Source organism: Drosophila elegans, unplaced genomic scaffold (assembly GCF_018152505.1).
Source record: "Drosophila elegans isolate 14027-0461.03 unplaced genomic scaffold, ASM1815250v1 contig_208, whole genome shotgun sequence".
NCBI lineage: Eukaryota > Metazoa > Arthropoda > Insecta > Diptera > Drosophilidae > Drosophila > Drosophila elegans.
In genome coordinates this window covers 12,869,659-12,893,043 of record NW_024545578.1, presented here as the reverse complement: position 1 = coordinate 12,893,043, position 23,385 = coordinate 12,869,659, and the positions used below count along the sequence as shown (strand labels likewise).

The 23,385-nt window shown below is 40.8% G+C and overlaps 6 protein-coding genes across 8 annotated transcripts in view; 3 read left to right on the top strand and 3 right to left on the bottom strand.

Annotated features, from left to right (window-relative positions):
* The first annotated feature begins 222 nt into the window (after positions 1–222).
* On the top strand, positions 223–1,832 carry LOC108135640 (ribonuclease Oy). Its single transcript, XM_017256461.2, has 2 exons — positions 223–360; positions 578–1,832. The coding sequence occupies exons 1-2, from the start codon at positions 287–289 to the stop codon at positions 1,479–1,481; spliced, it is 978 nt and encodes a 325-aa protein (XP_017111950.1). The 5' UTR covers positions 223–286; the 3' UTR covers positions 1,482–1,832.
* Positions 1,833–2,159: 327 nt separating this feature from the next.
* LOC108135639 (UBX domain-containing protein 4) lies at positions 2,160–5,651 on the bottom strand. The gene is made up of 6 exons (XM_017256460.1): positions 5,471–5,651; positions 5,260–5,394; positions 4,926–5,198; positions 3,888–4,426; positions 2,665–3,305; positions 2,160–2,598 (listed from the first exon to the last, which is right to left on the bottom strand). Exons 1-6 carry the CDS (start codon positions 5,550–5,552, stop codon positions 2,250–2,252), a joined length of 2,019 nt encoding a protein of 672 aa, XP_017111949.1. The 5' UTR covers positions 5,553–5,651; the 3' UTR covers positions 2,160–2,249.
* A 540-nt stretch (positions 5,652–6,191) lies between these two features.
* On the bottom strand, positions 6,192–6,977 carry LOC108135520. Its single transcript, XM_017256266.2, has 2 exons — positions 6,602–6,977; positions 6,192–6,516 (listed from the first exon to the last, which is right to left on the bottom strand). The coding sequence occupies exons 1-2, from the start codon at positions 6,882–6,884 to the stop codon at positions 6,500–6,502; spliced, it is 300 nt and encodes a 99-aa protein (XP_017111755.1). The 5' UTR covers positions 6,885–6,977; the 3' UTR covers positions 6,192–6,499.
* Positions 6,978–7,299: 322 nt separating this feature from the next.
* On the top strand, positions 7,300–8,963 carry LOC108135681 (UBX domain-containing protein 1). The gene is made up of 3 exons (XM_017256521.2): positions 7,300–7,458; positions 7,552–8,157; positions 8,248–8,963. Exons 1-3 carry the CDS (start codon positions 7,409–7,411, stop codon positions 8,588–8,590), a joined length of 999 nt encoding a protein of 332 aa, XP_017112010.1. The 5' UTR covers positions 7,300–7,408; the 3' UTR covers positions 8,591–8,963.
* A 119-nt stretch (positions 8,964–9,082) lies between these two features.
* LOC108135682 (ribonuclease P protein subunit p29) lies at positions 9,083–9,844 on the bottom strand. Its single transcript, XM_017256522.2, has one exon. It carries the CDS (start codon positions 9,791–9,793, stop codon positions 9,173–9,175), a length of 621 nt encoding a protein of 206 aa, XP_017112011.1. The 5' UTR covers positions 9,794–9,844; the 3' UTR covers positions 9,083–9,172.
* Positions 9,845–10,530: 686 nt separating this feature from the next.
* LOC108135568 (serine/threonine-protein kinase NLK) overlaps positions 10,531–23,385 on the top strand; it is a 74,044-nt gene continuing 61,189 nt past the window's right edge. For 2 of the 3 annotated variants that reach the window (XR_001773917.2, XM_017256327.2), the window contains exons 1-2: positions 10,531–11,110; positions 12,103–12,711. Coding sequence is in view for 2 of the 3 variants with exons in the window: in XM_017256327.2 (XP_017111816.1) it covers positions 12,548–12,711 (164 nt within the window). In the remaining variant the exon portion in view is untranslated. The remainder of the gene's footprint in view (positions 11,111–12,102; positions 12,712–23,385) is intronic. The other variant, XM_041708245.1, reaches the window with a different exon arrangement.

Genomic DNA, 23,385 nt, shown 5'->3' with positions numbered 1-23,385 from the left:
TTGTGCTAAAATTCCTGGATTACATTTTACAAAAAGACCGTTTAAAATAACGTGTTTTTATGTGATATGATGTTAGATTTATAAACATAAATTCAAAAATGGCGCCCAAAGCGAGGAAGTTGGCAGTATTAATATCGAATAGTTTGGGTTACAAAAAAATACCATACTCTTTCGCAGTCGATAGCAGCTATCGAGTAACTGGCGCATCGATAGTCCAACACTCAATATATCGATAGCAGCTAAGGTTTTTGCATCGCAGTTATTATTATTATTATTTTACAACAAAATGCAAAGCCAGCGGTTTCTGTTTGTGGCCATTTTGGCCTGCTTTTTAGTGATAACTAAATCCACGCCCCTAAGGTGAGTTTAAGCGAAGGAAACAAAGGACATTTAAAGGTCTAATTGGAAATTTTCCTGGACTCCTGCCAACCAACCAAAACGTTATATCTTCTGTAATCCAAAAGAACTATATATTCAAGTTCAAGGCTGACCCCGTAATCCACTTTTTGTCTAACATCGAACAAAGAACACGGCAAAATCAGTGCAATTACTAATTGTCTCAAAATTCCCATTATAGCGACATATCGGATTCGGATGAATCAACGTCGGCGAACGAGAAGCCACAGAAAAATCCAGACGAAGACGGCAAATTTGATATTTCCCCCTTCAGGGATGACGATGAATACCTGCAGGATTCCTCGCGGGAGATGTCCGTCCAGGATCACAACTGGGATGTGCTGATATTCACGCAACAATGGCCGGTGACCACCTGCTACCACTGGCGCGAGGATAATCCCGACCAGGAGTGCACTTTGCCGCAAAAGAAGGAGTTCTGGACCATCCACGGCATCTGGCCGACGAAACTACATCAAATGGGTCCCAACTTCTGTAACAATTCGGCCAATTTCAGTCCGGACAAGCTGAATCCCATTGAGGATCGTTTGGAGACCTTTTGGCCGGATCTTAAGGGAGTCGATTCCACGGAATGGCTGTGGAAACATGAGTGGCAGAAGCATGGAACATGTGCCATGCTCTTGGAGGATCTGAACACCGAGCTCAAGTACTTCGAACAAGGACTCACCTGGCGGGAGGAGTACATCATGTCGCGCATTCTGGACGCCTCCGATATCCATCCCGATTCGAATAACACTGTGGCGGCCATCAACAATGCCATTGTGAAGGCGCTGGGCAAGAATCCCTCGATTCATTGCCTGTACGATGGCAAAAAGGGCATCAGTTATCTATCGGAGATTCGTTTGTGCTTCAGCAAATCCCTGGAGCTCATCGATTGCGATGGCGTCAAGCAGGGCGATGCTGTGCCCGTTGGCGTTCCCGGCGGCACCATCATCACCAATTGCCACATTGGCAGCTTGGTCCATTACCCCAGTTTGGTTCCGCCGCTGCAAAGGAAGAGCCATTGGAAGTTGCCCCTGGTCAATGTCTACAAATTGCTGCAGTTCCTCATGTGGTTCACCTTGTAAACAGGCCCCAAGTTCGAAAGTATTTTGAGGCACGCCTTAGGAGGACTCACGGTTAACTCCACTGTTCTGCTATTCTTCCGCTTATTTGAAGTACTGGAGGTCCGAAGCTAAACAATCAGAAGCGAAAAAAAAAACATACGTTTTTAAATAGCTGCAAATTTAGTAAATTGTAAACAAAAGGGGTCATATTTTACATTTTCATTGCTTAAAGGATAAGCAATTTATATATATTCACCTTTGTTGACCACATCAATCTGTTCGATGGCATTACTTAAACTGTACAAAATTGAACACTGCAATTGATTTTAAAAATATCACACTTATTAGTTATTAAACCCTATTTTATTGGCATTATTTTTGTTTATTCTTCTTTTATTCTGCAAAGGTTATAATCCTACCTTTAAAGCCTAACCATTGAAAGACAACATAATATATGTACTCTAGAAAACATAGTGTGAATTAAGTTAAATCAGTTTCTAAAATGTAAATTATATTATTTTGGTAAATTTGTTTTCAAAACCACGACCTACTGATAAGCTGAAATTAAATTTTTTTTAAATGCCCATAATCATTTAATTTAATTCAAATGCTGCTTAAAACAAATAACTAGGCTGTTCTATCATCCTGTATCTCTTGCTAGTTTTTAAGCTCACATTTGTTTAATTAAAACACATCGAATAATATTTCGGAATATGGAATTGATATAATTAAATTTAGCATAACAGGTTATTGTTAAAGTTGATATCTAGAGACAGCTGGATAGCAATTCTATTGCTGCTGCGTGGAATTGCCGTTGTACGTGGCCTTGTCCTTGTCCTTTTCATCCTTCTTGGTATCGTGGAGTCGTCGAATGTTGGCATCCCCGTACCGCGGCGGCTGATAGCCACCAGGTCGCTGTTGGAACTGCTGAGACTGCGAGCCGGAAGCCTGGCTGGTGTTATGAGCCGGCGGAGTGCTTCCCGGACCCGGTTGATTTTGCGGCGTGTATCTGTCCTCTGCTCCGCTGCCAGGAGTCGCCGTGGCCCTTGGTGCTTGTGATGTGGAGGGTTCGTCGTAGTCATAGCCTGGTGCTGGTGTCGGTCGCAGGGAAAACTGATCCATGTTGCGACGAGTGGCACTAGATTATCAAGAGAGTTATTAGTTACCTACGATAGGAAGATCTTGTAATAAAAGTTAAACTCACGCATCGCCTGGGTTGGCAGCCACGTCGACCTGTCCTCCTGGCCACCGGATGTTGGCCATCAGAAGGGACAACCTTTGGGTGAGCGGGCGCAGACCCATCTTGTTGATGTATTCAAAAGCCTTGGCCGCCGGCGTGAGCATGGCCCAGACGACCGTGGCCAGCATGGTCATCAGGGAGCCACCGCTGCGCACCACGCGATTCACTTGCTCCTTGGTCAGCACCAGCACGACGGCATTGGGCACCAGCTTCAGTTCGGTCAGGGTCTTCACCTCGTCCTCCGTCTGGAACTCCCGCCGTGGATAACTGGTGGCCAGTGTGAAGTCTCGCACATCGCTGGCCGCCAGCAGCTCATTCCGCACGTAGACGCGCACGGTGGCCAGCGACTCGCCGGCAGGAAAGGTTTTTGTGCGCTGCAGGCCACCGGGCAGGCGGATCTGCAGCCTCGTCTCGTCCACCGAACTCACCGAAGACTCGGTTGTGCTCGCACTGGAGACGCCGGTGGCCGCCACTGAGTTTGTCGTGCTGTTTAGGTCAGCGGATACTTGATTTCGATGCGCCTGCTCTGCCCGATCGGCGGCAATCTGGGCACGGATGCGCTCCCTAGTCTGCTGCTCCTCCTGACGCTCCCGACGTATTTGTTCCTAGAAGCGTAAAGAAGGGAAATATTTTAGAAAATAAATAAATTATCACAATTATAAGTTGTTGTTTGTTGTCACTTTCATTAGTATGCAATTTATAAAAATATATGTTCAGTGTGCAAAAGAAATTTAAGTACATAAATTTCTTATAAAATATTTGCAAACTTGTTTTTCCCACTGTATATGATTCTTTAGAAATATTACTAACTTAATACACTTTTCATGCGATAAACAGAAATAAAAAGATAAATGAAACGGCTGAAAATTGACAGATTAAATTCTTCTTATTTAATTTTTAAAGATTTTATAGATTAATACATTATTAAAAACGTTAGTATCGATTTTATCAATATTAAAGATTTACGAATAAAGACTTTTCATTTTGGTTATAGTTTAAATTATTTTGTTTTTAGATTTCAAAATTAAAAAGTTTAATACCAATAACGACTGTGTTTAAATAGCTATATTCGAATTGAAATCGTTTGAAAAAACGCTACCTATTCCCATTCCGTTTTAAATCCCTACTTATGGTATAATAATTTAATAATATATAATTTTAAATTAAGTGTGCTCTTTGGTATTCACCTGCATGTTCTTAATCTCCTGTTCCTTGGTTCTGGCCTGTTGGGTCTGCGATTCGCGTCCCTCCCGGCGGCGCCTTAGCTCCGTCTCCTTCTCGCGACGCTTCTCCTCCTCCACGCGCTCCCTTCGCTTCTCCTCCAAAAGATTCCGGACTTCCGCCAGCCTTTCCTCGGATTCGGTGATCGATTCAGCCGGTTGCTGCGCCAAAAGTGGGACAGCAGGTGTGAGTAGTGGCACAGCTGGCATGAGATTAGATGTCGCCAGGTTGCGGGCCAGGGCTCCGGATGTGGATGTGGATGCCGAACCCTCCACTTTGCTGGCGGCTGCTCTCCTTTCGGCTGCCAAAGCGGCGGGAGAAACCGAGCTGCTCTCCGCCTCTGAACCGGATTTTCCGTCCAGGCTAGAGTTTGATACGGCAGCAGGAATCGAGACAAAACTTGCTTGTGCCGCAGAATGGGAAGGATTCGACTTGGGTTTATCCACTTCTGCAGTAGGTGCATTTGAAACTGATGTGGCCTCGGGATCTTCCGTTTTCTCTGCAGCTGAAATATTGTGAAATCAGTTAAAAATGGTGTTCGTAAATCTAGGATTTGAACTGGTCAGAAAAATAAAACTAACAACAGTTAAGGGTAAAATTAGGTTCAATATTCTACAAAAAGGTATGTTTAAGAATTTGAAAATTACTTTATTGCGGATATTAACCAAATATTATTTGTATTGTTTTTTAAAAGTTTAAAACCTGGATCATATATGGTAATAGATGTGTTTCAATTTGGAGCATATATTTCACTGTAAGTTGTTTTAATAAACTATGAAACTGTTGCTCTCGATTTTAAGATCCAATAACAATTGGTTTAAGTACATAGTGTATTCAAATTGGTTAAATAAATAATGTAAATAAATTAAATCAGTTATCATTGGTTAACTTAAATGATTCTTTTAACCTTTTAGTTTATAAAAATAGTTACTTTAATTCAGTTCTTGTATTAATACCTATAGTTATAGTCAATTATGCTAACATTAACTTTGACCTTTGACTACCTTCTTGATTTGATTGGTTTTCCTCGTTGCTCGTATTTGTCGAGTCATCTGCTCCGGCAAAGCTCCTCACCGCATTTGACTCCTGTTCCTCCACAAACGAGGAGGTGCTGCTGGTGGCCACCTCTGACTCTGGCGATCGTTTTCCCGCCAGGACCAGGACCCTATCGATCTTGGCGGCCAGTTCCTCGGCACTTTCCGTCATCCCAGTGGCTATTTCCAGGGGAGTGCCCGCTTTGCCAATAAAAAAGATCGAGGGAATGGGCACGACTTTGTCTGGAAAACCAAATGAAAACCTTTAGATAGCTGATAATGGTATGATCAATAAGTTACTCACATAGCGACAAGAACTGTCCATAGGCTCCGCTAACTCCCTGGATTTTAATGGCCACAAAATTGGAGGTTTCCAGGCGCGATCGCACTTGGCTGTCGTCCACGAACCGTTCCAGCTTTCTGGACATCTCGTCCTGGCCTAAAAATCCGGTGAAATTTCGCAAGAATGACGTGGTGAAAATTGATTTTATACACGAAGGGGTTACACCAATTACCCTCGATGAAGACCACAAAGACGGCGTCCTTGACCTTCGATGCCGCCACGGCCTCCACAATGTTGCCCGTGTACCAGTTCATGCTGAGGATCGGGATGACTTTTCACCTGGATACGGAGAAATTTTGCCTGTTTTTGTTATTCCAGAAATTTTTTCTGCTGACAGCTGACTCTCGACTGTATCGATTACATCCAAATATCGATAGGTTTTACTAAAAACTTTTTTTTACAAAAATGTCAAATAACTTTAATGGAGAAATTATCTTTTTTTATTTATTTTGGAATTGTAGATATTATTTTTTTGTAACTTACCTTATAGATTTTGATAATATTGTGTTAGCCGGTATTCGATTTAATCATTCGATAACTAACTTACTATTAACCGCCTATTCTCAAATTCAAATGTTAACTATAAAATTTCCTGCCGAATATCAATTATAAAAAATCTCGTGCTTAATATAAAACAAGATTTTAAGGTTCCCATCTGGTTTATATCAATACTTTAGAATTGATAGCGAATACCCCCAAAAATAAATATAGATGGCTTAGCACTTAAATAACACAATTACATTTTTTTTTATTTTATAATTAACAAATTTAATTCATATTACAAAATGGACTAAAATGTATTTCCCAATTTATACTTTTACGGATTCCGTCAGTTTTGTAACAGAACATTTGAACATCTTAAGCTAGGTTTTGAGTTAAATAAAACAAATTAATTAATTTGTATTGGGCGTATATATTTTAATGAAATCGATGTTGATTAAAAAACCGTTTAAGGTTGTGGGTGCAAATCTTATATATTCAGTAAAAGATACGCCATTCATGTCAATCCTTTTTTGGATTATACTTTATATAAGAAATAGGAGTCCTAAGGTTTTTGTCGAACTATGATTACTGGATGATGAGTTAACTTATTGTTAACCAGATGCGAACAGTGGAGTTAATAGTATAATTAAGGTATGTGGTGGTTCCGGGTGAAGATTTAGACACCCGGACAGTCGGGTTTGTCTATAGTTCTTAGCTCCTATTCACTGGAACTACCTGTAATGAAATGGAAGGTTAGAAAGTGTCTGCTTAAAATTGGAGAAGGATCTTCGGGGGGTTTCCACAAGAGACCATGTCTTACCCTCGTCAATATCAGAATTCATTATGGAACTGGCCGGGGTGACGGATATCTCGCTGCGCTCCACGTCAGGAAGGCGGGCCACTCGTACAATGCATCTTTTTGGCTTTGGTTTCAACGGAAATGGACGAGATGCCGGGGTGCTCGACGATTTAATTCGCTCAAGGTTCACACGACACTTGCGAACCTTGTACTCCACCTCCCGCTCAACGCTTCTCTCGCCCTGCACACTGAAGTACGGGTGACGTGGGATCTTGACCACCATTTTCTTTGTCTTTGGCGACATGGCTTAGTCGGGGAAAACGGAAAACTCTCTATCAAAGTCGCAAAAAGAAATGCAGCTCTTTTCGTGGCTGCAGCGACGCCAAATTGACAGTGTTGAAAAGCGTAGCTGGCAATATGGAACTATCGATAGTGGCACTATTCCAGCTATTTTCTAGCTGAAAATCTTTATTGAAAATTATTCAAAATATAAATAATCCTATTATTCTTGTTGATGTTCTGAATGTTAAATCAATATCTTAAAAAAGTTAATCTATAAGATGGGTTAATAAACAAATTTTAATCGAACAAGATTATTATAAATATAATAACAGATATTCTTTTTTTCTTAGCTATTTAAAGCAACTATTTTCAAGTTCCGATTGATCCTAGTCAACTATCGATATCTTGCGGCGACCTTTTTTCTATCCACTTTCCGCATTTTGCAGCACTGCGTCTCGCTTTGTTTTTGTGTGTCATTGTACATTTTCATAAATTAAATACCCGAAACTATACCAAAATATTGTTGAAATACGTTAAACAAACAGCATGAGTGAAGTACAGACCCTGATGGACATGGGTTTCCCCCGGGAACGTGTGTAAGTACCGGGTACTTCCCCGATTTTCACCCGGTAAAAAGAGTTGATTTTCGCGAAAATTGACTTTGGTTTTTCCCTGAAAATTTTCCGCAGGGAATATGCTCTGCAGGTGACCAGCAACAAAGGCGTGGAGCCCGCCATGGAGTGGCTACTGGCCCACGTGGACGATCCGATACCGAGCCGTCAAAATGCCGGCGATTCTGGGGTTCCCCCAACCAATGCAGAGGACTCCTCCGCCGGAGCGGCTTCCAGTAGCACCAGTGGTGGTGGGGCAGGCGAAACCTCCACCGATTCCCCGGTGGCCAAGTCCCTGAAATGCGACGATTGCGGCAAGGTTCTGAAGGATCACACGGAAGTGGAGTATCATGCTGCCAAAACCGGACACAGCAACTTCTCCGAGTCCACGGAGGAGAAGAAGGCCCTCACCGAGGAGGAGAAGAAGGCTCAACTGGCTCTCATCGAGGAGAAGCTCAAGCAGAAACGCATCGAACGCGAGGAGCGCGAAAAAACCGAGGCCCTGCAGCGGGAAAAGAATCGCATCAAATCCGGCAAGGACATGACCGAGGCCAAGCGTCGCATGGAGGAGCTCGAAATGAAGAAGATCGTGGAGCAGCGCAAGCGCGAAAAGGACGAGGAGAAGGCGGCCCGTGATCGGGTGAGGGCGCAAATCGAGGCTGACAAGGCGGCACGCAAGGCTAGGTGAGCATAACTTCAGTGGGGATATACAAATAAAACCTATCTATTCTTATATTTATTTAAATTTAATTACCCTTTCATCTTAACCTACAGAGAACAAAAGGAATTGGGCAAAACGGAGCCATCTCCCTCCGTAAGCTCCACCACGGTCTCGGCGCCGCCGGCAGCTGTGAAATCTCCGCCTCGTGACTACACCGAAACCCGCATCCAGGTGCGCCTGCAGGATGGCTCCACGCTCCAGGAGACCTTCAATGTCAAGGAGCAGCTGTCCGCCGTGCGTGTGTTCATTCAAATGAAAACCGGAATCGAGTCGCCCTTTTCGCTGATGACCACCTTTCCGCGCAAACTATTCGCCGAGGACGATTACGAGAAGCCGCTGGAGGTGCTCGGCTTGGTTCCATCCGCCGTCATTACCATGACCAAGACGACCGCATAAATCTGTCCTCGAACTGGGAAATGGGAAAAGCAGGGAAACTCTCTCCCACAACTAAACGAAATGTCTAGAAAGTAAAAAAAACGAAACGCGGCGCGTTAGTCCCCAGAAAACATTAAATGTACGGTTTTATATATGTATTAAACAAGAAAATCTAAACTGTGGAGAGTTTACAGAGATGTGGATATTTTGTGAATGAAATTCTATTCAAGAATAATCTTCATATACACCTCGATAGACGAGTGTGAATTTGGAATATTTTAATTCAAGGAGGCAACCGAAAAAGTAGATATTTGTAGAGCTATAAAAATTATACACACTACATAATACGAATACTTTCAAAAGGCTTTTAAATAAACGGATTTACATAAAGGTACCATATACGAGTCGTTAAGGCCGACGAATTGGATTAAATTATGGAACTAAAATTCTGATTAACAGGTAAGGTATATTAAAATGCTATACTTAAAATAATTTATGAAAAAATTATGTTTTTTTTTTTCCAAAAGATACATGTTCTATTTGTTTATTATAAAAGTAAACATAGGATTCCATTTCTTAGGCTAAAACGAGAAAGGAAAGCCCCTACATAAAGGGTTCCACAAAGTTCTTGATCTTCTTGACGCTTCGCTCGGCAGGTCGAATGTTCAGATGCTGACCGAAGATGGTAAACTCCATGTTGCCCACTTTTAAGCCGAAGACGCACTCGCTCTTGGGGATTGTCCGCAGTCGATGATCCGTACCGAGGAGTTTCAGCACGTTCTTGGTGTCCATGACACAGATCCCCGATAGATTCTCCAAGGTGCGGCATTTGGATTGGATCACTTTTAGTTTCGCGCCGTGCAGATCCAGTTTCACCAACTGCCTGCTGAATTCATCGTAGCGAGGATCGTGGACTTGTGGCACCTCGGATCCTTCCCTTAGTTCCAAGTGCTCCCGAACATATCCCTTCCAGAGATTATGGAGTGGCAGTGCCTCCTCGTATTTCATCTGCTTGGTCGGAAGTGTGTTTAGTCCAAGTTTTGCGTATTCCCTGCGACTCAAGACTCCGGATTTGTGTGCCCGGCGCTTGCGGGAATGCTGCTTTTTAATCTTTGTGCCCTCCAGCATGGTGATATGGTCCGGATTGATGCTCACGTTGCAGCGATGGTGCGGAATCACCAGGTCCGTTATAAACTCCCTTAGATCATTCGTCGCGTGGTCCATGTCATTTCCAGAATCAAAACAAACCAAAATATCTAATAGAGATGGAACAAAGCTTGAGTAGTATCATCCATCGGGAATCGAAAATCGATACTTTTTTAGTATTTAAGTCCAGTACTCAAAAAAAATGGCCTGTAATAATGAAGTGTACATTTACCCGATCCATTTTGACGCCCCTTTTATTAAGAGTACTAAATGTAATAATAATGCTTTAATAACAGAGCTTGCCTGAAAAATTTAAATTGCTTTCTGCTTGTCAACAAGCCCAGCTGATTCACAGTAAAACCATAGTACATCAAGTTGCGATGAATTCTCAAAACTTTGGTCACACTAGAAATAATAGAGTTTTTCCGCCAGCGAAAAGTTTTTCGATCTGAGTACTGAGCTTAAATAACTGAAATAATTTAAAAGAATGTTTTATTTTAGCTCTCTCCTCTTAATAAATCTTTTTGAAAATGGATTTACGATTAAAATTTTGGTGTGTATGTCGAATTATAAGTACTCTTGTAAATTATTGTTAAATTTTGGGCATTATTATTTTTATTAGAGAGTGTGCAATAATTCTAGTGGAATCGTTAACAGTGTGCACGAGCTGATATTTTTCGGTATTTTCGTTAGAGATAACATTCTGTTGTTTTTAACTTTTCTGTTAGGAAATCCAAGTTCTAAGCCACCGAAGTTCTCAACCGCCCGACCTATCGATGCTGGAATCGATGTTTCGCCACCTCTATCTTTATCTCTACAAAACAAAAACAACATTCGACCGCAGCGGAACAACTGAAAAGCGAGCGCACGAAAACGAAATCGAGGAAACCGCCGCGTGTGATCAAAAATCGAAGTTAAACAAAGTCGGAGGGAAGCTGCGAGGTAATTGAACCGCCCCGCCCTCGAGCCACGCCCCGCAGCCGTGTGATAACAAAGATATTGCAATAAAGGCAATTAAAGCTGCGAGAGAGCCAAGAAACGTGACCCAGGCAAATTTGTTTGTTTGTCTGCTTCTGCTTGCATATACATATTAACGAAATATAAACGTGCGTGAGATTGTGTGTGTGTGTGAGCAGCCGTCGCGGTAGTAGTAGTAACACAGCAAACAACAACAAATTCGTCTCGCGTTATTTACAATAATTTAAACAAAAAATTACAAAATTGTATTTCATCTCTCTTTCTCTCTCACACACACGCACGAATATTACCCCCGGCGCGTTTTTCGTCTGTCTCTCTCTGACAAAGGCGGAAGAGTTAAAAAATAGTAATTAAATAAAAAAAAAGGAAAAACTGCCACCGTCGCGTCGCTGCTCAATAATTTGTGCATCTTTTAAGGTAAATCAAAGGGAAATCCCATTCAAACATTGTTTAAATAGTCCGGAAAAGCTATGCCCTGGGAAATATTACTTGTCCCCGGGCAAATTTCTTTTGTCCCGTTTTGATTCGCTTTCAGAGCGTTTTTTTTTTATTTGTTTGTTTGCTTTTGGCTAGCGAGCTGCGCTCTCATCATTGTTTGGCCTTAAAAATGTTTAAATTGCATGAAAAGCCTAGTTTTATGTGATTTTAGTGCGTTTTTTTTGTGTTTTTTTGAGCGGCTTTTTGCGCAGGCAGCGCAGTCGAAAAATCACTCGGAATCGCACTCACATGCGCACACACAGTTACAGAACCCACGCACACACAAACAGCTGTGGTACACGGACGCGCCCCGGTCGCGACAGCCAGCTAACGGCACTTTTCCATGTCCTCTCTCTCGCGCGCTCTCTCGTGTTTTTTTTTTTTGTAACCAGCTTCATTTGCCACCAAAAATTTGAAAAGCAAACAATTAAAATACAGAGAAAAGTCCGAAAAGGAAATTTAACAAATATGTTTAATTAAATGACAGTGTCCTGAAAATGGTTAATATAAATAGAAAATGTATTTGAATTTTTTGAATTGTCGATTGTTGTAATCAGTTATAATTTTAAAGTAGATCTTTTAAAATAAACTTTAATTTCTTAAAATATAATTAATGTCAAGTATAATATTCCAATCTTAAAAGTGTTATGAAATGCTCAAAATCATTTTTCTTATTGCTTAATAGACTTAAAAGTCGATATCATAATGTTTCCAATATTTAATGGTTCAATTTCTTAAATCAAGCCATAATTATAAATGCTTTCTACAAGTTATACTATACCACTTCTTGCAAAGTGTAATAAACTACATTCCCCTAAACAAATTTAATTCAAAGAAAATCGAAATTTGCTTGAACAGTATTTGAAGTTATCCGTCTACAAAGAAAACACCAAAGAACTAACATATATTTATTTCTCCTCTTCACTCTACAGTTCTTCACAATGTCCTCAAATCTCATTTAAATAAGTAAAAAGTGTAATAAGCGACGTGAACAGCACGCAGCGAAAAGAATAGCGCTGAATAGAAGGCACGCCAAACAGCAACAAATGGCCAACAATTGAATGGCGGCCATCAGTGGCCCCCAGCGGCGTCCATTGAGCAATCAACACCATTTCTCCCACATCAAATCAAGCACCACCACCACCGCTGCCGCCACCTCAGCCGCCACCACTACCAACACCACCACCACCACCACTGTCCCCACTTTGGGAACCAGAACAACAGTCCAAAGCCCAGTCCAAGCCACCACCAGCACCACAACAACAACAACAACAACAACAACACTGAAGAGCTCCATCGGCAACAAATACCAGAACCAGAACCAAAACCGGGTGCAGCTGCTCGAATTATTTGGCAAACTCGCCGCGTAGTCCATCAATGAGCGTTTCGATGTCACTGGTACAGGGTGGTGCTGCCGGTGGTGCGCCACAGGGCGCCAGCGCAATCTTGGCCGCAGCGGCTCCCTACTATCAGCCGCCGGCCGTTCCCCAGGATGTCCAGCCGGATCGTCCCATCGGCTATGGAGCATTCGGAGTTGTCTGGTAAGTGAGATCGACATTATTTAATCCTGATTAAATAACGGCTATGCCGTTGAATGGGTGCTGCAGAAAGCATGATTATTCTTAGGATGTTTTGGTGGGTGCTCAGGGACGACCCGCTGATCTATGGTAAATTGGATTTTACAAATATATGCATAAAGTAAAATGTCTATTGATCACAAATGATGATACTTGTTTAGAATTGAATATACCGATTTTTATTAGCATTATTAGAAATTTAGTAGCTCTTTAATGGGAAAAGCGCTTAAGTTTTTTACTACCAACTTAGAATGGAAAGGAAACTTGTATTTTACCTCTAAAAACTACTTATAATTATAACAAGATGCATAGGAACCTCTGAAACCTACAAAAACTACATAGATCAAGTTAGAAATGAATATTTATTTTCTTACTGAAATTGCAATCAGCTTAGTATCTTAAACAAAATCCTTGGGAAAGTAAAATCAATAAACTTGTAATGTAAATATAAGTGTTAAAAATACTTATTAATTTGTGTACAGCTCTTTGCAACTGTTGGATTACGTTCAGTTTTAATAATCCCTTTACATCCAATATCAGCAAAGGTGTTTTATAAATCTGTTTCGTTTGCAAGGGTATTTGCAGCATCGGTACCTTTTCATGTTCCCTTGCCGTTTTGCTATGTGCTTTTTTGTCACGGTCTCGCCGTGGGTTCAGCAACCTTCTGTTTGGGCCTTTGATTCTGTAACCCTTTTGATTGTGTGTTGCTGTTGCTTTTGCTGTTGATGTTTTGTGCAGCAGGCAACGTCAACATCCTCGTACTCATTTCGATTCAGACCCTCAGTCCCGGGCCTGAGCTGAGCTGAGCTGTCCTTCATGGTTTTGTGCCTTTGTGCATTTTTCAACGCCGTGGCCCTGGCCCCCCGAGGGTGGATTTTTCCTATAATATATTTCTTACCCTAAACGCGCTGGCTTTCCATGTTTTGGTCTTTCCATCTCTTTGGCCTTTTTCTATTTGCACATCGCTCCTCGGCCTACACTACACTCTCTGCCTTTTTTTCTATCCCCTTGACTCTTTTGATTTACATTTCTGTGCAAAATTTTACATTAATTGTTGCTTAAACGGGGTTAGCTTTAAATATTTGTTTTTTTTTTCTCTTGTTTGCTCACTGGCAAACAAAAATATCTAAATAGGATTTGCAGATATTCATTATTAATCTGATTTATAGAGTGTAAAAATTGTCTTTTCTTAGCCAATGATCTTTTTTTGTTTTTAAAACAAACCGATTTGCTTTCATTTACTTTTGAGTAATAAGCTCTAACTTTCTATTTAAGGTTTGCTTTGAGTCAAACGAAAACCTTGAACTAAATTATCCGCATTTATTATTAAACTCGACGTCCTATTCATTTATTTGTAGTGTAGCCAGAAGTTTGGCAACGCTGCATTTACAAATTTCATTCACGTGTAAAACGGCATTTCCGGCTATAATCAAAACGCAAAGTGAGGCCAGTTTATCGGGCGGGTTTTTCGAGGAGCGGTGGTGATGGGGGAGTGGCCGGGTCGTCCACAGGGAAGCCAGTGAAAAACTGGCACACAAGGGGCCGAGGGTTTAGGCACAAGGAAGTGGAAGTGGAAGTGGAAGTCCGAAGACGAGCCACAAGTGGAGGAGCCAAGAGAAGCACACAAAGCGTGGAAAGGCAAACTATGTGAAGCTAGAAGAGGCCCACCAAGAGGCTCAAGTATATCCCTCGATACCTTCCCTTTGGAGCAACTCAAGCCCCCGCCGATTCCCTTTGGCCAACTGAAAGTGGAGCCCGCAGAATGAAGTCGTTGACGTTTGGATTGGCTTTGCGGAGCAATAATCAGCAGTGGTGGGTCTAGCAGTTGATAACTTGCTAAAACATTCATTTACTGTCCAAGTTTTAAACTACTATCAAGAATTGGTTATCTGCAGTTTAAGATATTGTTTTGTGATACTTTCAAAAGAATTTCCATTGAATCTTGTTACGCTGCCTTGCCCAAACATGCCTTAAGTCATTGAAAACAAACCCATTTTAAATTAAATATTACATTTTGTTTTATGAAAAATGATTTAGTCATAAATGAGTCTGGAATATTTTTCTTTTTCGAATATGAACTAGATATTCTGCATGTAAAAGTCAAAATGTTATAGACATTAGTTTATGAAGCAAGTTATTGCCACACACTTTGGTGTACTAAAACAAAGTTCGTCCTAAGAAAGTTGAAGTTATGGAAGTTGGACCACATATTTAAAGATCCTGTCCGGCAAAGTAGGGAAGTGAATCAGAGGGGGACTCAAAGTTTGGCTGGAATGCAATCAAGCGTTAAATTCAAGTGCCAAGTGTCGAACTTGTTAGATGCAGCCGGCCAGCCTAGGCTAGGAAATGTGTTTTTTTTTTTTGTTTTTTGTTTACGGGTTCTTAGTTAAAGGTGGTGCCTGTTTTAGAGGGGCGGTCGGAAGGCCCAAAAGCAGGTGAAGCGTGGTTTACAGGTGCGGAAGGAAGTGCCCCGCGGGGTGGGGAGTCGAGAAAACGCAATAAGGCAACGCAAGTCGTTAAGTAGTTCTTGTTTTGGGTGAACTTCGGCAACATGGCTTAGTAAAAATAGAAACTTTAACGAAATCCGCTTATAAAAGTTGTATGCAACATTATTTGGGCATGTTTCTTAAAGAAATTTTTGATTAGTAAAGTGTGACATCACTTAAGGCATGTAATTGAAAGCGAACTGAATATTTAATTAAATATATCCAAAATTGTACAACTAAAAATATGAAATATAAATTTGTGAATAATCAGCAACTTCGCTTTTCCCGCAATTACCTTATAACCTCTTTGAATTTTACTGCCTCTCCCTCTCGACCACAAAGACTTGGAATGGTTCTAATAAAATTCGAAATCGATGCTTAGTGTTAGATTACTCAATTTATAATTTGTTTCCCAGAAATGGCACTCTTGAGAAGAAAAAAACGACGCAAACGAAACAAGAACAACAAACATTTAACCAATTAATCCTAGGCAAAGTTCTACGAAATTTTCCCAATGCAACCGACTCGAAAGAGTCAAGAAACAGCCAAACAGAGAACTATATATATATATATATATATATATATGGGTATGGGTATATATTTGTATCCGAATCGTAGGTATGTATGTACGGATGGACGGGACTGACGGCGGACGACTTAGGTTGCGCAGCAGTCGCATAAGAAATATGCTATAAGGTATCCCAAAAGACGAGCGAATGAGCGAAGATCTTTGGGCTTTACTTTAAACTACCTGCAACTGGTTTTGGGAGGTGCGCAGGCAGACGACGACGACGGACTGGACAATTCGACGTCGAAGGTAGGAAAAAGACAGTGTAAACCTTTTGCCTGCATCGACGAAACCCGCTTCCTGCACGAATTGTGGCCGGTGGACTTTTCAGCTCTGTTCAACTCAGCTCGACTCGGACCTGGACCTCAACCTGGCATCCCAGTGTCTTGGCCCGGTCAGCCTCTTGGCAAGGTGTCTTTGGTCTAGGCTCACTCAGTCACTAACTCACCAACTGACTTGGCTTAGCCAGTTCCTGTTATTTTTAGGCTCTGAGCCCGGCTTTGGCTTTGTTTTGGCCAGTTGCCCGTTCTCTGTTCCCAGTACGCCGGCAACCGACCGATTTGGGCAAGAACAATTTAGAACCTTTTAATGGCCTTTATGTTTTTATTGCTGTATTGGGTACATTGTGGTTTCCTACGACTATTAAGTTAATGAAACTATGGAAACAACTTGTGTCACAATATTAATAAATACAATTTATTTGTTATGGTTTGTGATTGTAAAAATAATGGAAATTAAAATTTAACGATTAATTTGAATTTTAATGCTTCCCAATAGATCTTTTGGTGTAACCTTAGTTTAAGACTCTAAGATTATAACTTTTGAAAACTTAATATTTAATATGGATGTTATAACTCCCAATAAATCATTTCATGTAACCTTTAGAGTTGACATTTCGATTATAACTCTTCAAATAAAACTGAGTAATCAAATGTCTTACAAGATTCAAATGTTTGGTTTGACATTTATTTTAATAAATTTGTCAGACTCTAAGAATGAAGTAGAAACTACAAAGGGGTTCTGGGGTCCTCCGGAATATTTGCTTTTCAAAAATATGCATTGAACACCTTTGGTTTATGAACATGAACCTTTTCTCATTGGCACCATGCTAAGCTTCATTTAAATCTCATTTAATTTTTATAAAAAGCTTTACTCTACATTTAAGATCTAACGCCTATTCAAGGGTATTTTAAGACTCGATTTCTCGAAGTCAGACTGTTTTATTTCTAATTCTCCCCATCTGATTTTTATCGGGTCACAAATCCTGTGCTAATCTCAGCCGGGCAGTTCAGTTGCCGCATGGCATTCGTACCTTTGCCTTTGGGCCGCGTCCAACCACCGAAAAATATGTGTGTGTGCGAAAGGCCAAAAACGAATGCAGTGCACATGCATAGTTTTATTTACGATACTCCACTCTTTCCTGTTCACGAAACCAACAGTAGTATATGCCATCCACTTTTTTGAACAGCTGCTGCTCTCGGCTGATTTTGATGCTGATTTTGATGCTGATGCTGATGCTGCCGTTGTGCCCCTTCCAAAATCCCTATCCTGTTTTTGGTCTTTTTCATGCGGTGGTTGGTTGGTTGGTTGAACAACCTTCGCCCGTTTTTCAGTTATTTTGTCTGGCAAACTCACACATGTGCACCCAGCCAGACGTTTACAGGATATGGTTGTGTCGTGAGGTCCCGCATATTGTATGTTTTTTTCCACTCTCGTTTCGTTTCGTTTCGCTTCCCTGCGAGTGCAACATCCCGAATAGAACCGAAACTCAGCCATCATCAACCCTCTTAATTTTTTTCCGTCTGTTGCAACGACAAAGTTTTCCCGAAAACATTTTCAATTCCACGTTTTCCGTTAGGGGAACACTTTTCACGTCTGCCCGTGTGTGTGTGTGTGTGTGTGTGTACACGTTTGACTTTGAAAGTGTTTGAATAATTATCCTGTTTTTCCTAACCATTCCCGGCTTCTCTTCGAATGCGATTTCTTTGAGTTTTCCCGCTCTTGATTGCTTTTTGCAGTTTGGTAAAAGGGCGCTCAATTGGCTTATGAGTTTTTCATCAAGTTTTTCCTTGAGCTTCACACATTAATTGGGTTCGTTTTGGGTAAGCTAAGGGTACTGACTTTCTTTATAAAATTAAAAAACTAGTTTTTGGCTGTTTAAATTTATGAAGAACATGCCCAATTATAAATTATTTTGCCACTTGTAGGGACTCTTAGAGTTTTGCTGAAGCTGATTGATACATACTTCCTAATTAATTTAGTTAAACTCTTTTTTATTTGGTTTTTCATTCATTAGGTTTGATTTGTGATTGGGAGATTGATTATTATTGGCTATCGTTTTTAAGATTCTTAAATTAAACGCATATTTTAAATGATAAGCCAAAATAATTTGATTATAGTTCCTATTGTTATGTAAAACTATTGTCACTTATCCAGCAAAAGAAGTTTGGCAACATGGCCCTAGGACACGCACAGGTCATGCATTTCAGGTAGAGTTGCGTGAACTCTCCTCCACTTCTATCTTTATTTTTTGGGTAATACATTTGTCCTACGAATAGGTGTTCGTTAAAGGAGCAAGAGTAGGAGACAAAAGGGAATTACGCACGCAATTTTGTCCACAGCTTCATTTTAGCCCTCGCAAAGATACAGATACTCGGATACAGATACGCAGACACACACATGTGTGTACGCAGCTCACTTGCTGTGGCCAGCTTAGTTCACTTCAACGGCGTTCTACGGTTCAAGTGAAGCGCAAATGTATCTTTGAAGTTTATTTTGTACTACACCCGACCCTATCTGTCCCTCTAGCACCTCTTCTCATGCCCGGTTTTAGGTATCGTGTAACAAAGTGTGGCAAAAGGGAGCGCAAGAAATAATGTTGCACTACGGCAGTACACATGTGCGTGTATCCCTATTCTGTGCCAGTATCTGTATCTGTATCTGCTGTGCGGCACAGGCAGTGGTATCCGTATCTGTGCGTGTGCCTTTGCGTTTTACTAGTATCTTGAAATAATTTTCACTTGGACCGCCTGCGAGCTGCGAGCGCCCCAAATGAAAAATAATAGTCAACCAAGTGCCATCAGAACGTAAAAAGCTTCCATGGGTTCTGAACTGGTATTGGAATACACCGAAAAAAGAAATTAAATTAGTTTCTGGGAAAAAATGTATTTATTACGAAATGGTGACCAATAAAGAAATTGATCTAAGTTAATTTTCAATAAAAGTATAGATTTAAGTCCCTGTAAAAACTTTGTTGCTGGTTTTTGAGGCCCGTTAGAATTTGTTAGCATAGGAATTAAATAAAAAGGTGTTGTTTACGAAATTAAACAATAATAGATAATAGAAAATTGTTTTCTCTATGTGTAGATACCACCTCAAGCAGGTAGCGCCCGCTAACTAACCCTCTCTTGCTGCGTGTGTGCCAAATAAATCATCATGTGTTGGACAACAGAACGAACGTTGAACGCTCCTCTTTCCCAATTTCCCCATTTGAGTCCCCACTCCACCCCTTTTGCCCCTGGCTAACCCAACGTCCATTGAGTGGAGTTCAACTGTTCTGGTGTGCTCCTACCTTTAGAGCTGCTCGTAAAGTGCATTGGAAAACTGAAATAGACAAGTCGAGACAGTTGGACACACCGAGCACCAAGCACCGAAAGAGGGGAGGTGGAGGGTTTGAGCCCGGGGCGGTCAACTCTACTTGAACCCGAACCTAATGAAGCCACTCCGGGTGAAGATACTGCAAGGTAGTAGGGGGCAACAAATAAAGTAAAAACCCACCGGGGTGGAAGGCGAGCTGTAGGCAGGTGGGTTGGGTGGAAACTAATTAAGTTTTGCGTCAAACTATTTGCCTCGAGGGGCAAAAATGGAAAAACTATTCTGGAAGTGTTGGAAAATTTATGCATTTATGTGATTTAGGTTTGGGGAGAGGAGCCGAAATATTTTAACGTACGTAAACAGTGAGTAAAGAATGTAGTAAAATGTGCCAATCAGCTAGTAAACAAGTAAATGGTAGACTTGGACTTGGACAAAAAGGAAAGAATAAAGTTCTACATAGAATTGAACAAAAAATTAAAGAAAATATAAGTTTGAAGTAATACAGTGGATTTAAGATTAAGATTTTGAAAATCAACAGGTTTAGGAACCAGAGAGCTCTTTGGCAAACAAATTAAAAACTAGAATCCCAATTTGTGCTAATTAGGCGCGATCAGACACCGTCTTCTTGATCACGGCTGGACAGGATCAGCTGGGATCTCCACTTCACTTCACTTCACTCCACTCCCGACCAACATCCATTTGCCACCTTGGGGCCATTGTTGTGGTGGCTCTTTGGAAAATCTCGCATATTTAGCACAATGGAAAACTCTTTTTGCTGCTGGCACGACGGCACAAGTCACTCAGCCGCAACGAGAAAATCGTGCGAGCGTTTAATGTGGCTGGCAAAGGCTTACACTATGCTTGCAATGCTCGCAGCTGCAACTGCAACAGAAATAGCAAATGCAACAGCAACAGAAACAGCAACTTCTGCAACTGCAACTGCAACTCAGGCAACAGCAGTAAACTTAGTGCCATTGTCTGGATACCCTCGGCTTCATCCTCTTCAGCGTTTGCTGCTGTTTATGCTAAATGAGGGTTAACGCAAAAACGAAAGAGCAGAGGCGAAAAAAAATATTTACGAAATGAGCCAAGTCTGTAGCACTAAAAAACATTTTTTTACAATGATTTCAATATGTGTATTTTAAAGAGAACATTCAAGTCTGATCATATTGGCAAAAAGTTATTATAATAAATGTCTAATTAATACTTATGATATCTGGAAAATTGTTTTCTGTGCAGTCAAAGCTGCAACTGTAAAATTTCTGCGGGCTCTCAGCGTCTGCTTAAAAATATTGAATAAAATGAAGGGGGACGTTTCAATGGACGGGCTGCAAAACAGCCTATCTGCCATCTTTTGTTGCAAAGTTTTGACAACATTTTGCCACCCTCTTTTATATTTAAAACCACCCGACTTTGATTTGTCTCTGCATGGTAGATTCTCTCGTTTTCCCCTCTAGTTTCTCACTTTGGGCTTGCAAATTTGTAGACACAATCTAACGATGTTTACAACATTTTTCGTAGGTGTTAATTAACAATTGTTTGGAGCTTCAATCGATTTTTGTATAGTTTTTTAGGGTTAACATTTCGTGTGCAATTTTATAGAATTTACATAAATTTGTAAATATTGTTATTCGCAGAATTTTTTTTACGAAATTAAAAGACTTTTTAAAAGGTGTTTGTCCTACCAAATAAATACATCTAATGTTGTTTAATAATTAAAATACAACACCTTATCTTTCTTATTTTAAAGTTTTAATGTTCAAAAGTTTTGGACTAACAATAAACTGGTTGCATTGTTCATGCTTTCAAAACAGGCATTCATAATCTTATGATTTTCCAGCCAGTTACGATTTAATCAAGTGAATTTCGGCAACGGCGCCTGCTATAGGCAAACAAAACAAAGCTGCACAATCACACACATTTTCCGGCCGCTTAACTAGCAGCAGCTTAACATATTTTCTTAACCCCAATAATGCTGCACAATCAGAGAATGGATTTTGCCGCAATGCCGGCCGCCCAAACCAACGAATTTGAGGATACTCGACTCTGGAACCGCTTTTTGGCTGCAACACCATCATCACCATCATCATGATCATCGAGATGATTATTATCCCCATGGCACAACGCTGTGTGTGCTTTGCCACTAAACGCTTTTGACATTTCAATTAAAATTCTAGAAAAAGTCTATGGCGATAATTGCTGCGAATGCCTGTGCGCCACTGCAGCGTCATTGTTAAATATTTACTAGAAAGAAGAGTATTTGAAAATGGTTCGCCTGGCGCCAAAAGCTGGAGTGCAGTAGTTGTTGTCTGTCCTCTCTCCTTTTTTTTTATTTTTCTCCATTTACTGTCAGCAAGATAATTAGACAGATGCGTTAATTGGTGCAGGCAAATATTTTCCAATTCTTTATCGCACTTGCTGCAGAATTCAATGCCCCCCATGTGTGCTCCTGCACAAACAACCTGCCTCTTTAAAATCTCCTTTGACAAATGAGCCGCAATCGGTTGCCATGCAATTACCCATATATACATATATATATGTTTCCTTATAAGGTGGTCTTACCTGATTTATTTTTCTTCTCCGCCCACTGGGAATTTACAAAATAATAATGCATTCGACTTTGTGTGCATATTTCTTCGAGACGGCTTTTGTTGTCAACTGTCATTATTGATGTACGATCTTGATATCTGCGCAAAAACATATGAATAACAAAAGGTTGTTACTCTTAACCTTCTGCTCTGTTCCCGAAACCCCCCTTTTATCCATATGCAACAAAAGCTTTGTGTCGTTTCCTTGGCGCCACTCGCGATGCGTCAGAGATGCACTGCAAAAAGTGAAATCTGTTTTCTATTTAAAAAAGTATAGTATTTTTATTTAAATTTTAAAAAAATTAAACAAAATAAAACCAAATGTCGAAAACTAGCTGTAAAATTAAAATCCATTGGTTATTCATGGCAATGTCCTTCTCTTTAATAAAGCTCAGCTGCAAATTGTTGACATAAACTGAAATTTCGGCAAACAAAAAATCACATCAATGTCAGGAAGCAAAAGAAGCGGAATTCATTAAATTCATGTGCAATTTTTTCCAAACAATATGGGGATTAAAATTTCTTAATTGCATTTTACCATGCCACACCATTTTTCATTAAACAAAAAAAAAAAAGAAAATAATGGTAGGCTGCCGCTTAAAACGGGATTACAAGTCTTTGTTATTTTTACTCAATATACGCCCTATATGATGCATCATTGCTCCTTAGAAACCCTGTGCAAAATCAATGAAAATTTTCGAGCGGATTTCTCCTCCATTTCAGGCAGGTGCACACGCACTTTGTGTTTTTTTTTCTGTTATTTTTAGATTTTTTCGTGTCAGGTCCTTAAAAGCAGAGAGATCCTGCATGTTTGATGAGCCGCAGCATTTTCGAGGACAAAAACGGGTGAGCTCAAATTACGGCAGCAAAATACAGCGATAACAAAGAGAGCAAACCTCGGGCGGATCGTCGAGGATCAGTGGCATAATGGCAGGATACCAGCAGTCTGCTCAAGTACCTGACCCGGTGCTCCTATGTCCTTTGCAGCTGTCTGGCTTTCATTTTGTGTATTGTAGTCCTTATTTTGTCTCCTTTCCATATTGATTTTCCTTACCCCTCATGTGTCAAAAAAACCTTGGAGTTGGAGCCTCGACTATTGGGATCCCGGTTCTGTCATTAACAAAAAAATAAAATAAAAACGGAACCGGGTACATCGTACATCGACGACGATGACGACAACAACGAGACTCCAACAAAAACGGCAGATGGTCAGATATAATAGCATTGGATCGGGGAGTGGGCCGTTGACCCTGGCGGGGGGCTAAGAGGGGGGGCCCCAAACGGCCGGGGGAGCCACCTAAAGGATGAGCATGAATGTTAATATTGACGCAAGGTGGAGTTTGCAGTTTCGTTCGGGGCTCCACGAAGCTGCAACATTGGTTAGCCAATTTATTAGCAAATT